Source organism: Erythranthe guttata, chromosome 14 (genome assembly GCF_056151865.1).
Source record: "Erythranthe guttata isolate IM_541 chromosome 14, IM_541, whole genome shotgun sequence".
Lineage (NCBI taxonomy): Eukaryota > Viridiplantae > Streptophyta > Magnoliopsida > Lamiales > Phrymaceae > Erythranthe > Erythranthe guttata.
Genome location: NC_142546.1, coordinates 4,651,638 through 4,669,379, shown reverse-complemented (window position 1 = coordinate 4,669,379; position 17,742 = coordinate 4,651,638). Strand labels below are relative to the sequence as shown.

The 17,742-nt window shown below is 34.9% G+C and overlaps 1 protein-coding gene, 1 long non-coding RNA gene and 2 other non-coding genes across 4 annotated transcripts; all 4 read right to left on the bottom strand.

Moving 5' to 3' along the window:
- Positions 1-1,926: 1,926 nt before the first annotated feature.
- Positions 1,927-4,161, bottom strand: LOC148764970 (uncharacterized). Its single transcript, XR_016029889.1, has 3 exons — positions 3,932-4,161; positions 3,789-3,828; positions 1,927-2,167 (listed from the first exon to the last, which is right to left on the bottom strand). It is a non-coding gene; the product is annotated as an uncharacterized LOC148764970 (long non-coding RNA).
- Positions 4,162-5,082: 921 nt separating this feature from the next.
- Positions 5,083-5,277, bottom strand: LOC148764969 (U2 spliceosomal RNA). The gene has a single exon (XR_016030008.1). It is a non-coding gene; the product is annotated as a U2 spliceosomal RNA (small nuclear RNA).
- Positions 5,278-12,464: 7,187 nt separating this feature from the next.
- On the bottom strand, positions 12,465-15,204 carry LOC105959851 (uncharacterized). The gene is made up of 2 exons (XM_012984016.2): positions 14,722-15,204; positions 12,465-14,495 (listed from the first exon to the last, which is right to left on the bottom strand). Exon 2 carries the CDS (start codon positions 13,980-13,982, stop codon positions 13,164-13,166), a length of 819 nt encoding a protein of 272 aa, XP_012839470.2. The 5' UTR covers positions 13,983-14,495; positions 14,722-15,204; the 3' UTR covers positions 12,465-13,163.
- A 756-nt stretch (positions 15,205-15,960) lies between these two features.
- LOC148764968 (U2 spliceosomal RNA) lies at positions 15,961-16,157 on the bottom strand. Its single transcript, XR_016030011.1, has one exon. It is a non-coding gene; the product is annotated as a U2 spliceosomal RNA (small nuclear RNA).
- Positions 16,158-17,742: the final 1,585 nt, after the last annotated feature.

Genomic DNA, 17,742 nt, shown 5'->3' with positions numbered 1-17,742 from the left:
TTGGTGTCGGCCCATCAGCTCACTTAAAGCCCAAGGAGATTCAATCTGGACCGTTGATTGATAAGTCTTGATCTCAGCCATTCACTCTCAATATAAATATCATCTATCTCTCACAAAGCCTCCAAACCCTAACCTAGCAGCTGCACCTCTCTCTCTTCTCTCTTCTCGACGGCCGAATCTTTCGCCGGATTCCATGGCGGTCGGAGATTCGGTCGATTCTCTTTCCTTTCTTGCTGCAACTGCACGAATATATATACATCTCTTCTTGAAGATGAAAAGAACAACGAAATCTTCCCATCTTCTACCTTCTTGTCTTAAACCTCTCTGTGGTGAGTGGTTTCGTGACCTCTGTGAGTGAGGGTACCAGATCCTGGGAAACACTGTGTGTGTGAGTTCGATTCGTTGGGGTTTTGGGTTGGGTTGAGATGTCGGTCGGAGTGAGGCTGAGATCTGAGCACTCGGATGAAGTTCTGACTGCTGGGCTTGATCTGTGAGCTTGACACCGGGAGTGAGCTGGCTGCCGCCGACTGGACTCCGGACGTGGACACTGGAAACGAGGACTGAGCCGTTGTTGTGTCATCTTCTCCACCGGAGCTGAAAACGGGCAGATTTTCTGATCCGCCCCAGATTAGTTCTTGTTCTCATAATTATTATTTCTGTAATTTTTTTGTTAAGTCCTAATCCCCTTCCCCTTAGGCTTATTAATCATTGTAAATCATTTGATTAAAGGTCTGTAATATTAATGCTATTTGAACGGCCACCCAACAATTTTCCGTTTTAATCACCCCCTACAAATTTAATTACAGGGAGAGGGGTGTTATTAATTTTATGACGTAGTAGCACTTGTTTTTTTACTTGAACTTTAGTAGCGGATTTGAGTAATGTTGACTCCTACCAACTAAACATCTTACTAACTCCTATTATTTAGCCAATCTAACCTAATAGTATATAATAGTGGCAAGCAAACGAGGCCCGAGTAGACTATATTGTTCTTCCTTGAGATTACATCTAATTATATATGGGGTTTTTGTGATAGGGTCCATGACCAACAACCTTTATTGATCTAGGTTTTGGTGTTCTATCTCTTTTACCAATAAACTTGTGACACCCATTTTCTAATTACACTTACTTAGTAGTTTAAAATATGCTAGCGGAAGACTTATAGAAAATAATGAGTGTGGAATGCTCGTTTTAAAAATCACCTTCTACCAATAGAAAGTTACGCATAAATTTTTCTTTTAAAATCAGAGGGAGAGTGTCCACATAATACTATATCATATACACTTCACCAAATATCACAAAAGGAACATGCATGACTAGATTATTGAAATTATCAAGAGTAAAGATTAGGAATTTCGGACAGATTTGGTAGATCAACTTAGAAAATTAATATCTCTTGAACCCTTCATGAAAACACTTTGAAAATTTAACCACATACTCTAATATGGGTCGAAATTACTCAGTTAAAACAGTGTTAAAATATCATTAGCCATTTGAGAGAAATAATTAAAATATGCAACTGTACAGTTTAAAAATCCAGAACAGGAGAGGGAGCTTTGAAAATTATTTATAAATTCCCTACTATTCTAAAAACTACCAAATTTTATACGAAAGTAGATAAGTGAGTTAGGAATATATTCCAAGTTAAATGGATTCATTTGAGTAAGAAAACTTCATATATTGATGCATGTCCTAAAATGACTCAGCATGTGCACAGTTACGGAAATTAATTCATAATAAATTCCTGACTTGTCCAAATGACACAAAAGACCTACCAAAATAACCCTAACAGAAAGACCTACAACTCTGTAAAATTTCATGCAATTCTAAACAGAAAGTATATTTAATACGGATTATCGAACAACAGGGCAGAACACAACATATAATTAACCGATAAGAATTATATAGAAGTTTGGCAAAAAGAGGAAATCAAAATCCTAATTATTATTAGATGCAATGTTCTTACTAATAAGATCCCCCGAGGGGTGGAAGAGTACGATAATAGATATCTAAGACGGTATCGAAAGTCTTTAAAATTAAACTATATAAGTAAAACAATATGGCTAAATTAAGAGCACACAAGATCCACACGCCTTCCATATGAACACATCCCTCGATCCTCGAACTCGACTCCAACTTTACGACTCGTGCTCGGGATTGAAAGTACCTACAAGCATTTCAACACCTATATGAGTCTTTTGGACTCAATGAGAATTTCCGAAGAAATATCGAATACACATAAGCAAACAAGCATATATTTATGATATGTATATATGTATATATCTCATCTCAAATCACACATATACACAATAAAAAAATTTCGATTTTACCTCAATCGTCATTTCATTGAGGAACTTTACCAATTTACCTTGACCTTCTCGGATTACCTCTTAGACCTTCTCATTTTACCTCTTAGACCTTCCTTTCATCATTTCATAAGGAATAAGAGTAAATCCCTTACAAGGGAGTCGTCATTCTTTTGCACATACATTCATTCAAGTGCTCATACAACGTGTAAGAAAAATCATTTTCTTTAGTCGGATAAAGTAAAACCATAGACAATAAGCCTTCATTTATTTGGAACCCGTTTCATAAGTGGAATCAAACCACACACTCTTCATCTCATTTTTGGGGTACCAGTCCCTCATACCCCGTGCTTATTCGATCTATGTTTTACAAGACTTTCCAATTTTAAAAACGTGCATGTGAGGTTAGTACATACTTTCATTCAATTCAAGCAGCTTGATTAGTTGTGTGAGAAAAACATTTTTGTTCGAATACCCTTTGAAAAATCAAGTAAAATCATAGACAATAAGCCTTCATTTATTTGGAACCCGTTTCATAAGTGGAATCAAACCACACACTCTTCATCTCATTTTTGGGGTACCGGTCCCTCATACCCCGTGCTTATTCGATCTATGTTTTACAAGATTTTCCAACTTTAAAAACGTGCAAGTGAAGTTAGTATATACTCTTCATTTCACATATTCAAAGTTAGCTTTCACATAAGCACACATATTTTCACATATTTCACAAAGGCACATAGTTTAACCACAAAATCACAAAAGCAAGTAAGACACATAACAATTCAAGCAAAGAACATAGATCACATATTTACACATATAGCAAAACAACTCAAAGCATTCGGTTATTTATAATTACTATCTCCAAGTTTCATTAATTAAAGTTCAAGCCCTCTTTCTCAAGAGACTTGAAGTTTTCTCTCAAGTAGCACCAAATTTCATTTATTACATTTTCTTTCCAAAATATTCAAACCATCATCAACAATTCAATCGCATTCAATTCCATTTTTATTAATCTTGTTCTCGGTTTTTATCTTCGTATATTATCTTATTACTCATAGATCATAAACCATGGATCGTAAGCTTCCTCGACCCGAAGAGAGTACACTTACAACCACGCAGGTCGATATATATACACATAGAAACATATACTTATATATAGCACATATAGATTATAAATAAACCATGGATCAAGTACTTTCTTCGACCACGCAGGTTTACGAAAACCATGGATCGAAGTTTCCTTAAGATCACGCAGGTCTAGTATATATACATAAATAAAATTACAATATTATTCTTAGTTCTTCAAGATTATATGATTTAAAGCTTAGATTCTTACATGCATGGATGATCAAAGCATAAATTAAACACAAAGTTTTATTTTCTTTTAGTTTTCGGTCACCACAAGAACATTAACAAGGAATTAAAGAAATAAAAATACTATTGGTGTTGAAACACTTGTAGCAAGAATTCGAAAATTCTCACCTTAATCTTCTTAGAAAATTGGAAGGGTGTTATTTCCTTTCTACAAGGAGAAGAAGAAGAAATTTTAGAAAGAGGGGAAGAAAAAGCTTAGTTTCTTGAAATTTTCGAAAATGAAGAAAAGAAAGAAGAGGAAGAAGACTTACTCCTTTGGCCAAGAATTTTACTCTTGAAAGAGAGATTTTGGGGCTTTCCTACACTATAATTTCGAAAATGGGGAAGAAGAGAAAGAGATTTTGATCTTTAGAATGTGTAGAGAAAAATGAGAAATAGATGAAGGCTTGGGTTCTATTTATAGAGTTGTGAGGGACTTGCATGCTTAATGATTAAGGAGTGGTCTCTTTGCAATTTAGAAAAAACTTAGGAATTATCTAGAGGGACTTCTTTGCAATTTCATTTAACTCTCCAAAAGAAATTCAAAAAAGGAAAATCTTAATGTACATGGGCTCACCTAGAGAAGGGTTGTACTCAAGGAAAATATTTGGTCATGTGTTGTACCATGGTCAAAATTGAGGGATGAATAGGAGGGATTTTCTATTTTTATTTAAGAAGATATGTGATTTAAAAATTCTCCTAACAAATAAGTTCTAGCAAATAGAGGAGTATAATTAATTTCTAGATTAATAATTAACTAAGATGATCGATTTAAATTCGTCCAAAATTATTTCGGATTAATGCATTCTATATGAAACTTCACCGGTTATCACATAAATAAAATCTTAAACTAATAAACGGACATAAGAAATAAAGTCACGTTAATTAAATAGATGCTAATTAATGAAAAATTAAATTATCGGAGACGCGGGGTGTTACAAAACTCATCCATTTAACGTATTCTAAACAAATGCAAATATAATGTTTATGATAAAATTACCCTCAACCCTTTAAATACAATTTCTAATTCTAACCTTAATTGAACTCCAATTTAATTAAGTTAGAGAAATTTAAATTAAATTACAAATTGAGAAATTCTCCTAACAATGGCTGGTGAATTTATTTCAATTTTGATTGTTATTTTTATATCAAGATTAAGAAGACAAAAGAAAGGGCAATTTGCTAGAGGTTGCTCTACATTAGATTATATGTGTGTAAATCCAAGTCAAAATTTTCATTTTTTAATGAATAATTATATCTATTGTGGCAAAAATACGCTTAATCAATTCAAAATCAAAACCGTAAAAGATCTCTATACCAAATTAGATCCCCAAAATATCTCTATCGAATCAAATTCACTTAATCTATATATACAAAAATAACATACAAAATTGTTATAGGTCAAAAAATTAGACTAGAATTGGTGGGGTGCGCCGGCCTATGCTGTAGTGCAACGCATGGGCGACGCTTGAAGACCCAGACAGCAAGCTGCCTTGACGAGTCTTCCCCCTTAAAAAATGAATTTAATATCGTGTGAGCCAATGGCCCACATATCAGATATTAAACTGATAAGAACAGATACTACACTTGATCTTAGCCAAAAGGCCGAGAAAGGTATGAGAATTTCAGTGTAAGGTTGTCTTAATTTATATTCATTGTCTCTGGGGCTTCTAGCTTCCACAACCAATGTGGGATAACAAAAACCACTATTCTTCTTTATAATGTAAAATCATCATCGATTCAGTCACCAATTCGCTAATTACAATAAAATTTGAATCGCCGTTGTTTACAATTTCTTAATTCACTTAAGCAAATAGAAAAAAGTCATTATAAAATGAAATCTTTAATGAATAATATCTTGCAGAAATTCATAATTAATTCAACAATAGGCGATTAGATATAACATAACCATTTTAATTAATTTAATTCTTTCAACTTAATCATAGAGTACAGTCTTTCATTTCACAGTATATAAATTTTCTCATCATCATCGAGAAACCAAAAGAAAACACACCAAATTTCACATAAATAATTAACACAATTATTATGCAATTATTCTTCACGCAACCATTACACAATTATTATTTTATTACAGAATATTTCGTGTGGGAAAAGAGAAATTACTAGACTCGAGGATTTTTAATTATAAATTCTTTTGATACCAAAAAGACGCGCGCAATTGATAGCTTGGCAGTGCTCAATATTTGAAGCATATATCTCTCGTTCAAGATGTTTTGGACAACCAACATAAACTACTAAAACTTTTGTCCTTTACATATTCTCATAATCTGTTTATATCAGGTCGAAAATTTGACTAAAAGTCTGTACACATGAATTGTGCAAAAAATCACCTACACCAAAAAAAAATATAAGATCGTTAATTTTTCATCAAATCAAATAACAATAAAATATAATTTATCGTCTCCCTTTTCATCATCAAGGGATATAGTGTCCGCTTGTTTTGGATCATCGTAAAAGCTCATCCTGATAGGATCAAAAATAAATTCGTCTTAAATTATTGGAACTACGACTGAACTTTGACGATCTATCACGAAATAATGGATTGAGGCTCGGACTTCATGTGCTCTCTGTTTTTCATAGTTGAAATTTAACTGCAATAATATTCACAATAATTTGAAGATAAACAAGGTGAGGTGCGGACTAGGTAGTTCTCTTTAAATGAATTTTACGACCTCTTCTCAAATGAGGTGCATAAAGGTTCTGATCGTGTCGCCTATGGGATACAACAGCGCAGCCTATCTCTCCGTTGTAACTTCATCGAAACTGCACATTCAAATGAAGCACGAGCTTACACACGACACACAACAAGAGCTCAACATATATGTATATAGTAAAGCGAGTGTCCCAAAATAATCTAAATGACCTCATAGAAGTGAGCAAAGAAAATACTGAATAAAATATTATTTTTATTATAAAAATCCCAACATAGTTTATGTCAAAAAGGCATGAGATACAATTGGTAAATACTAATTCATCAAATATGGCACCCAATAATGAGACAACACAATATATATATATACATATATATATATATATATATATATATATATATATATATATATATATATATATATATATATATATATATATATATATATATATATATATATATAAATCACTAGTATGTGACTATTCATGACTACTATATGGCTAGACCTACATATAACTATAATTCAAATTTATCACATAATTCACAATCAGAACCAGCGAACGACTAATTTTTATATGACTATACAAGGCATTCTAACACAACAATGCGACTACACATAATTTCGAAGTGATAATCAATAAACTGCTCATATTTTTTTTCTTCAACTGCAAATATTGGAATTGTGCTAATTATTGATGCATACGAACAAACTTATGTGGCTGCGTAGAAAATTACTATTTATTTCAAAACAAAACAAAAAACAAAGTCGTTCGTAGAAATTATACTTGCATCGAGCTTCATGATGTCGGTGTGCAATGGGTCTTCGTTTGCGGTTAGAAACTTCTTTCCTCTTCATTCTCTTCCAATATTTGCAGTTGAAGAAAAAACGGCGTTTCCCAAGAGCTAGGCATTAGGGCAGTTGGGACGGCCGTCCCCAAATTGGGCATAAAACCGGGACGGCCGTCTCCAAGCCAGTACAGGGGGGCAAATTTCGGACGGCCGTCCCCAAACCAGTGAGGGACCAGCACATCTCGGACGGCCGTCCCAGAAATAGGTATAAACACGGGACGGCCGTCCCATGAAAAGTAGTGAGGCAGAACACTCGGACGGCCGTCCGAAAAAATATGCTTAAACGTGGGACGGCCGTCCGAGGCTATAATTGGGCGTTATAAATTTCTAAAAATCAGATTTTCTCCCCCAATTATTTCCTAAACCCTTCCCTTTCTTTCTCTCAACCTCCCACATACTACTTTTCGAATTTTTGAATTTTTCTTCCGAAAATTCTTCAATTTCACACACATAATTCACTCACGCACTCTCCAATTCTTATTTTGTGCTGGTATTGACAGGGAGCCTAGAGCATCGAACCAAATTCTTCAAAATCTACTCTTTCAAGGCACATCCACAAGGTGTTCAACAATTTACCTCAACCAAATTTGGGGGTCGATTCTCGTCCAATTCTTACCGCATCAATTCCAAAAGTTCTCCCAAGTATGTCGTCCAACAAAAGAGGTCGCACGGATGAAGCTTCATCTTCCAAAAGCAAATGAAAAGGCAAGAAAGGTGCCACCAAAACGACGATCCATTTTCCCGAAAAAGAAGCCTTTAGTGTGGAAGGCGCCGCGGCTCTATTTACTAAACAAGGCAAAAAGACCGCCATCATGGAACGGGCCTTGACAATCACGTTGTCACACTTAGCCAATCTTAAGCAAGAAATCATAAGACGAGGATGGCAAAGGCTTTGTGAACCGGAGCCAATTTACAACATATCGATCGTACGAGAGTTTTATGCGAACACGTTGGTACTCAAGCATCCACGAGAATTCACAAGTGTGGTACGAAAAATTTATGTTAGTTGGGAGACGGATGATATAAATCGATATTACGGGCTCCCGTGTTTGGGTCAAAGTTGGCGAGAGATGAGCAACGAAATAACCAAAGACCAAATTGGTGAAGTGTTGAGTGATGGACATCCAAGATGGATTGAATACCCGGACAAGGGGCCGTACGAACTCGGTTGGAAAAGCGTCAATTATGAAGGCAAGGCGTGGTTGACGTTCATTTGCGCCAACATAATCCCGACTACCTCGTTTAGTCGGATCAAACACGAACGGTGTGCACTCGCTTATTACATTATCACGGGGAAGCCGATCGACATCGGGCCAATTATGTCCGATCAACTTTGGCTTTCCATGCGCAACAATACAAAGGGCATCTTCTTCCCTAGCCTCGTAACGGGGTTGTGCAAAAGAAAGAGGGTCCCCAAATTACCAAAGGATATCGAGCTCAACATCCGGAAGCCGATTGCCGATTTTACGGCCTCGCTATTCAAAGAAGCCACCCATGACGAGCCGCAAGCCGCTCTTCCAGCACGAGACGAGCCCGAAGCCTCAAGCTCCCGTGCCGATCGACGATTCCGAAAGAAGATGGAGAGAGAGATGATAATTACGAGGAATCGATTGACTACCGTCGAGCATAAAGTCAATACGGTGGAGGCACTTCAACGGTGGTCGAGCAAAATGCTACAAGCTATTGTCCAACACTTGGGATGCGGGACGCCCGATTGCATCGAGCCGGCACCTTTACCGGCACCCATTCTTGAGCCCGTACCCGAGCTTTCCGATGAGGACGAGCGTGAGAGAGCGCGGGCGGAGCACCCCGATCACATCGACTCGAACTAAATCAGGTGTTTTCTATCCTTAAACTTTGTGCTAAATTCGTTGAGGGCAACGAAAATTTTAAGTTTGGGGGTGAAAAACATGTTATTTTTGTGCTTATTTGTTTTAGTGTGCATGCATTAGGTTTTATTCGTTTTTATTGTTTTTCTCGTTTTTCCAGAATATATAAAAAAAAAAATTGCTTGAGTCGAATGCATCGATGATTTATGATGATGAGAGATGATCAATGTTTGATGATGAGATTGCTTGTTTTGTGTGATAAGGATTAGATGTTTGTTTAGCTTTCGATTCAACGGAACATAGAAACGAATTATTGCTAGGAATCACACTTTGTGCATTGCTTTGGTTGAATGTTTTGTATTTTAAATTTGGAATTAATTTGTGCTAGATCATGCTATGTTCGGTTTTAGAACTCACCTTAGGAAATTTATGATACGAAGTATTGAGTAGTGAGTGATTTGGGATATGATTTGGGCCTTCTTTGAACCGTTTGACCCTTTCAAGCCGATTTTTTTATCGAAATTATCCTTAGAACCTTGATTTGAGCATCGGAGAAAAGGTGTTCTTTCTTTTAGCCAACGTGTAAGGTAGAATAGGTGGAGATTCTTGAAAATTCACCCCTTAGAGTTCGGGCGAAAATTTTTATAAGGTCCTTCTTCGAAAAAAAAAATATAAGGAAGAAGAAGAGACTAGAAGGGAGAAATAAGGACTAGTTGTTGATTTATTTTTGGAAAACTCGATCCATTGCCTCAAAAGCAAAAGTGGAGACTTTTGAACTTTTGAGAATCGAGTTTATTAAAGTCCGTAGATGTGAATTCATTGTTTCAAACGCCTATCTTTCAAATTTTGGCGTAATCACCTAAATTCAAGAAGAATAGCCACATATACCCATATTTCCTACCACTAACCAAAGAGCCTAACAATTGAAAGCCACAAAGCCCCAATGATCCCAACAACTTAATGTTCGATATTAGTAGAGTAGAATAATTTGGTGAGTATTTGGAGTCAAGTATATGCATGTAAGTATAAATTCTTTCTATCTTTAATTTGCAAATATTGGATGCTTGAAGCAATTGTATGAATTGTGGTTTTTGGTAATGGTGAGTGACTAAGTGTTGTTGAATTTTGAGCTTGCGAATGCCTAAGAATTGTCATTATAAATACAAGTTCTGAAAACGTGAAGTTTATTATTTTTTTTAGCTCTTTCTCCAAAAACTTGTTGGTTGTAATACCTACACGCAAGTGCACGTATCGAAGAATTTGAAGACTCTAAGCATAGATTTATCGTTTATGACTTATTTCATTTGTGTTTTTCCTTTAATCATGAGTAGCTAATTTTCTTATTTCTAGGATTTTATTTGGAACCCTATGCGGGATTTATGAACCCAATTCTATGATTTTATGCAAGTTTTAATTCCGGATTATTTCTTCTACTTGTTTTATTAAGTTGATGAAACTGACCACTTTATGCGCTTTTATGTTATTGTTAATCGCATGAATCGGAAGATCGGTTTAATAATTAGAACTGTGGTCGAAGAGCCTTTGTGGTATTAACATAGGAATATAGTTAATCTCTTAGGTATCCATTATTGAGATTTGTGCTTAATGCACTGTTCTAGAATTAATTGCATAGGAATATAGTAATTGAATCTAGAGTATTAGAATCGTAATACACGCGGAAGCGGGTTACGATTATTTTAGCATCTCAGGTTAATAATCCGGGTTAATTGCTTGCATAATTGAAGGAATTGGGGGAAATAATAATCTCATAGGGGGAAGAATAAAATCCTAGGCTTGCTTACTCTGATAAATCTTCGTGCATAATTTGTTTCTTGCTTGTCTTTTTAATTGCTTTAGTTTAATTTAGTTTATTAATCATCTTTCGACTGTGTAGGGTGGGCTTGATAGCAATTGGTAGAATTTAGCGTCTAGGATTAGATAATTAAATATTCCATGTGGGTTCGATATCCCGACTTTTAGTCCACTATATTACTTGTACGATACGTGCACTTGCGTGTAGGTATTACAACCAACAAGTTTTTTGGAGAAAGAGCTAAAAAAAAATAATAAAATTCACGTTTTCAGAACTTGTAATTATAATGACAATTCTTAGGCATTCGCAAGCTCAAAATTCAACAACACTTAGTCACTCACCATTACCAAAAACCACAATTCATACAGTTGCTTTAAGCATCCAATATTTGCAAATTAAAGATAGAAAGAATGTATACTTACATGCATATACTTGACTCCAAATACTCACCAAATTATTCTACTCTACTAATATCGAACATTAAGTTGTTGGGATCATTGGGGCTTTGTGGCTTTCAATTGTTAGGCTCTTTGGTTAGTGGTAGGAAATATGGGTATATGTGGCTATTCTTCTTGAATTTAGGTGATTACGCCAAAATTTGAAAGATAGGCGTTTGAAACAATGAATTCACATCTACGGACTTTAATAAACTCGATTCTCAAAAGTTCAAAAGTCTCCACTTTTGCTTTTGAGGCAATGGATCGAGTTTTCCAAAAATAAATCAACAACTAGTCCTTATTTCTCCCTTCTAGTCTCTTCTTCTTCTCTTTTTCTCTTTTTTTTTTCTTTATATATATATATATATATATATATATATATATATATATATATATATATATATATATATATATATATATATATATATATATATATATATATATATAGAAGCATAGATATTTGTCTTCTTTTCGTTTCTTTTTTTTTTTTTTTTGTTTTTTTTTTTTTTAATCCGAAGAATAAGAAGGATCTTATAAAAATTTTTGACCGAACTCCAAGGGGTAATTTCAAGAATCTCCACCTATTCTACCTTACACATTGGCTAAAAGAAAGAACACATTTTCTCCGATGCTCAAATCAAGGTTCTAAGGATAATTTCGATAAAAATATCGGCTTGAAAGGCTCAAACGGTTCAAAGAAGGCCCAAATCATATCCCAAATCACTCACTACTCAATACTTCCTATCATAAATTTCCTAAGGTGAGTTCTAAAACCGAACATAGCATGATCTAGCACAAATTAATTCCAAATTTAAAATACAAAACATTCAACCAAAGCAATGCACAAATTATCGAACATTAAGCTATTGGGATCATTGGGGCTTTGTGGCTTTCAATTGTTAGGCTCTTTGGTTCGAGGTTGGAAATATGGGTATATGTGGCTATTCTTCTTGAATTTAGGTGATTACGCCAAAATTTGAAAGATAGGTGTTTGAAAAATGAATTCACCTCTACGGACTTTAATAAACTCGATTCTTAAGAGTTCAAAAGTCTCCACTTTTGCTCTTAAGAAATTGATCGAGCTTTCAAAACAATTCACAAACTAGTCTTTATTTCTCCCTTCTAGTCTCTTCTTCTTCTCTCTGTTTTTTTTTTTTTATATATATATATATATATATATATATATATATATATATATATATAAGCATATATATTTATCTATTTATTTTTTTGTTTTTTTATTTTATTTTTTTTTTCCAGGTAGAAGGACCTTATAAATTTTTTCGACCGAACTCCAAGGGGTAATTTTTCAAGAATCTCCACATATTCTACCTTACACATTGGCTAAAAGAAAGAACACCTTTTCCCCAAGACTCAAATCAAGGTTCTAAGGATAATTTCGATAAAAAAAAGTCGGCTTGAAAGGCTCAAACGGTTCAAAAAAGGCCCAAATCACTCATTACTCAATACTTCGTATCATAAATTTCCTAAGGTGAGTTCTAAACCGAACATAGCATGATCTAGCACAAATTAATTCCAAATTTAAAATACAAAACATTCAACCAAAGCAATGCACAAAATGTGATTCCTAGCAATAATTCGTTTCTAAGTTCCGTTGAATCGAAAGCTAAACAAACATCTAATCCTTATCACACAAAACAAGCAATCTCATCATCAAACATTGATCATCTCTCATCATCATAAATCATCGATGCATTCGACTCAAGCAATTTTTTTTTTTATATATTCTGGAAAAACGAGAAAAACAATAAAAACGAATAAAACCTAATGCATGAAAACTAAAACAAATAAGCACAAAAATAACATGTTTTTCACCCCCAAACTTAAAATTTTCGTTGCCCTCAACGAATTTCGCACAAAGTTTAAGGATAGAAAACACCTGATTTAGTCGTAGTCGATGTGATCGGGGTGCTCCGCCCGCGCTCTCTCACGCTCGTCCTCATCGGAAAGCTCGGGTACGGGCTCTAGAATGGGTGCCGGTAAAGGTGCCGGCTCGATGCAATCGGGCGTCCCGCATCCCAAGTGTTGGACTATAGCTTGTAGCATTTTGCTCGACCACCATTGAAGTGCCTCCACCGTATTGACTTTATGCTCGCCGGTAGTCAATCGATTCCTCGTAATTATCATCTCTCTCTCCATCTTATTTCGGAATCGTCGATCGGCATGGGAGCTTGAGGCTTCGGGCTCGTCTCGGGCTGGAAGAGCGGCTTGCGGCTCGTCATGGGTGGCTTCTTTGAATAGCGAGGCCGTAAAATCGGCAATCGGCTTCCGGATGTTGAGCTCAATATCGTTTGATAATTTGGGGACCCTCTTTCTTTTGCACAACCCCGTTACGAGGCTAGGGAAGAAGATGCCCTTTGTATTGTCGCGCATGGAAAGCCAAAGTTGATCGGACATAATTGACCCGATGTCGATCGGCTTCCCCGTGATAATGTAATAAGCGAGCGCACACCGTTCGTGGTTGATCCGACTAAACGAGGTAGTCGGGATTATGTTGGCGCAAATAAACGTCAACCACGCCTTGCCTTCATAATTGATGCTTTTCCAATTGAGTTCGTACGTCCCCTTGTCCGGGTATTCAATCCATCTTGGATGTCCATCACTCAACACTTCATCAATTTGGCATTTGGTGACTTCGTTGCTCATCTCTCGCCAACTTTGACCCAAACACGGGAGCCCGTAATATCGATTTATATCATCCATCTCTCAACTAACATAAATTTTTCGTACCACACTTGTGAATTCTCGTGGATACTTGAGTACCAACGTGTTCGCATAAAACTCTCGTACGATCGATATGTTGTAAATTGGCTCCGGTTCACAAAGCATTTGCCATCTTCGTCTTATGATTTCTTGGTTAAGATTGGCTAAGTGTGGCAACGTGATTGTCAAGGCCCGTTCCGTGATGACGGTCTTTTTGCCTTGTTTAGTAAATAGAGTCGCGGCGCCTTCCACACTAAAGGCTTCTTTTTCGGGAAAAGGGATCGTCGTTTTGGTGGCACCTTTCTTGCCTTTTCCTTTGCTTTTGGAAGATGAAGCTTCATCCGTGCGACCTCTTTTGTTGGACGACATACTTGGGAGAACTTTTGGAATTGATGCGGTAAGGATTGGACGAGAATCGACCCCCAAATTTGGTTGAGGCAAATTGTCGAACACCTTGTGGACGTGCCTTGAAAGAGTAGATTTTGAAGAATTTGGTTCGATTCTCTAGCCTCCCTGTCAATACCAACACAAAATAAGAATTGGAGAGTGCGTGAGTGAATTATGTGTGTGAAATTTGGGGACGGCCTTCCCAACTACCCTAATGCCGTTTTTTCTTCAACTGCAAATATTGGAATTGTGCTAATTATTGATGCATACGAACAAACTTATGTGGCTGTGTAGAAAATTACTATTTATTTCAAAACAAAACAAAAAACAAAGTCGTTCGTAGAAATTATACTTGCATCGAGCTTCATGATGTCGGTGTGCAATGGGTCTTCGTTTGCGGTTAGAAACTTCTTTCCTCTTCATTCTCTTCGTTGATTCGGAAAAAGATTAGGCTCTATGTGATTACCGACGTGCTCCGATGGCCACAACAGATACTAACCCAATATTTGACGACGTCAATAGTGACAACAAAACTAGATCTGACTACTGACTTTTCTAGAGAAGGATTAATGGTGGAATGGATGATTTCGGATTAACTAGAATTGCAAGGCGTTTTTTGAAATTAATAGAGTAGTAACCTCAAACATGAAAATGGTACGGTGGTACACGATGATGAAGAGGGGAATATGGAGTTGATTTATTGGAGTTTTCTTCGGGAAGTAAGATTTTGTGTGCAAATTAGCGGAATTTTGTGCATCGTTTCTAGAGAAAGCGGAGAGACGGACGGGATATGGGATCGATACCGTTCTAATTTGATCGAGGGTATTTTAGGTACAAAAAGTGTTGAGGGGTTATCACAAATGATTAAACTGAAATGCTATTCATAAAACGTTTTTTAGAGGCTTGCAGTGCGATCTATTTCATTTGTAACTTTCTCAAAAAAAAATGACAAATCGCACGCAATTTCGTGTTATAATCTACGAAATGCAGTTAATACATTCATGTACAAATGCACGAAATATAGGTGTTTATCGGTATGGAGCATGAAAGACGAAATTGGACGATTTCATGATTTGTTTAGTTTCGTGATCAAGAACACGAAATACTAGCTGTAATTTTGAATATTATACACGAAATGGAAGCTCAAGTTTCGTAAAATACTGTACAAAACCACTAATTGTTTTTTCTATTTATCCAACTTATTTGTTAACAGTCAAATAAATACAATAAATTCACATAAATACTCTTAAACTCAAGTACTAATACAAATTGAGCTTAGACTCTCCCATAAATTTTGTCGCATTTGCCTCAAGATAAGGTTCGTCATCATCCTGGTCTGTAGGTTCGATACCATCTAACAATTCTCTCAAACAATTCAAAGTCTCCACTCGTAGGTATATGCGACATAAATACAACAACAATAATGAAATTACTCAAACTGAAGTAATTCCGATTATTTCCAAAAGTATCATTCCATTTATTTCCAAAAGTATCATTCCATACGTACCTTTAACAATTTTTTTATGCTTAATATATATAAAATGATACAAATCTAAATTGATATAGAGTATAAAAAATTGGACTTGATTTGGTGGGGTGCGCCGGGCCTATGCTGTAGTGCAACGCATAGGCGACGCTTTGAAGACCCAGACAGCAAGCTGCCTTGATGAGTCTTCCCCCTTAAAAAATTAATTTAATATCGTGTGGGCCAATGGCCCACATATCAGATATTAAACTGATAAGAACAGATACTACACTTGATCTTAGCCAAAAGGCCGAGAAAGGTATGAGAATTTCAATATAAGGCCGTCTTAATTTATATTCATTGTCTCTGGGGCTTCTAACTTCCGCAACCGGTGTGGGATAACTTGTTCTTTTCTTCCTTATACTAATTTACCTTTTTTTGAGTGAGTACTATTTACCTAATATCTATAAAATAGAAGCTAAATTAAAGACTGGAAAAATAGTTGGTGGCAAACCAAGAATTGTACAACGCAGAGTGCATTGAGAGCACAATTCTATATTCACTTTTTTGTCATTTCTCATAGATATGTAGGTAGTAGACTTATCTTTTGCGTGACACCAATCTTCTTTTTTATGAAAACTAGATTAATTATCTGGGAAATTAGGTAATACCTCACTTCTATCAAAAAAAAAAAAAAGGTAATACCTCACTAGATTGTATAATTAGAGATAAGGATAAAAACTCATTTTGGTTTCCAATAAAATCTGTACATTTAGATCCTTTAGAAATTAGTTTTTGACAAATATTTTGTTCCGCTCTATTGTAATTAGTTTTTGACAAATTTGATCTTGTGAAAATCTTAACAATTCTAATTCTCCCAAAAACCGGGTAAACAACATAGTACCTTTATGTGTTAAGACAAACATGCACCAAATCCCCGAGTTTTTTTAATCGTTTTATTACGTAAAATGCTCATATGTTTCATTTTTCCTTGCACGAAATCCTTATTTTTGTTAATAATTAACACCGCTAACTATAGAAGGTATTTTATACAAGTTTTTCTTATAATATGGAGGGATTTGGTGTTTGGTTTTGCAATACAAAGGGGTCTATGCAAAATTAATTTATTCATTTAAAATTCAAACTATTTTCTTAAACTAAGAGGGTGTTTGGTTAAGCTTATAAGATGTTAAAAAGAACTTATAAGATGTTTAAGAGCTTATAAGCTCTTCCAAAGTGTTTGATAATTTTTTTAACAAAATATCTTAATTTTTTTTTATAAGTTGTTGGAGAACAAATAAGATCTTCTTTATAAGAACCTCTACCCACCTTTTTATTTAAGATCTTATAATGAATAAAAATAGCGAATAAGCTCATTATCCAAACACTTTAAAAATTAATTCAAAAAATAAGATGTCACAGCTTATCAGCTCTTAAAATATTTTGTCAAGCATAAGAGATTATCAGTTGTTTTAAATAAGCTTAGCCAAACGGACTCTAAGTCGAATACATCTATAAATTTAAAATATGAAAAATAAAAAAAAATAAAAAAATTATTCGAGATGGAAATTGGAACAAATTCTCAAAATTATTTATGTTCTTTTGACATATAACTAATCCAAAAAAATTAGAAAAATATATAATAATTCTAATAAAATAATTATATATTTTAAAAATCAAAAACTTTAAATACATTAATAAATTAAATCATATAAAAAACTTATTTAAAAAAACATTCACGACACCTATCAAAATTTCTAAATTTTATATTGTAATTAAATAAATGTGTTCGACTTAATTTAAGAAAATAATATCAATTTTAAACGAATAATTTAATTTTGCATAAAAGCCCCTTGTATTGTAGAAAATATGTATCAAATCCCCATTTATTATGAAGGAAGAAAATTG

Excerpts from the sequence above, each read along its gene's own strand:
- LOC105959851 (XM_012984016.2), bottom strand. The coding sequence starts at position 13,982 with ATGGATGATATAAATCGATATTACGGGCTCCCGTGTTTGGGTCAAAGT.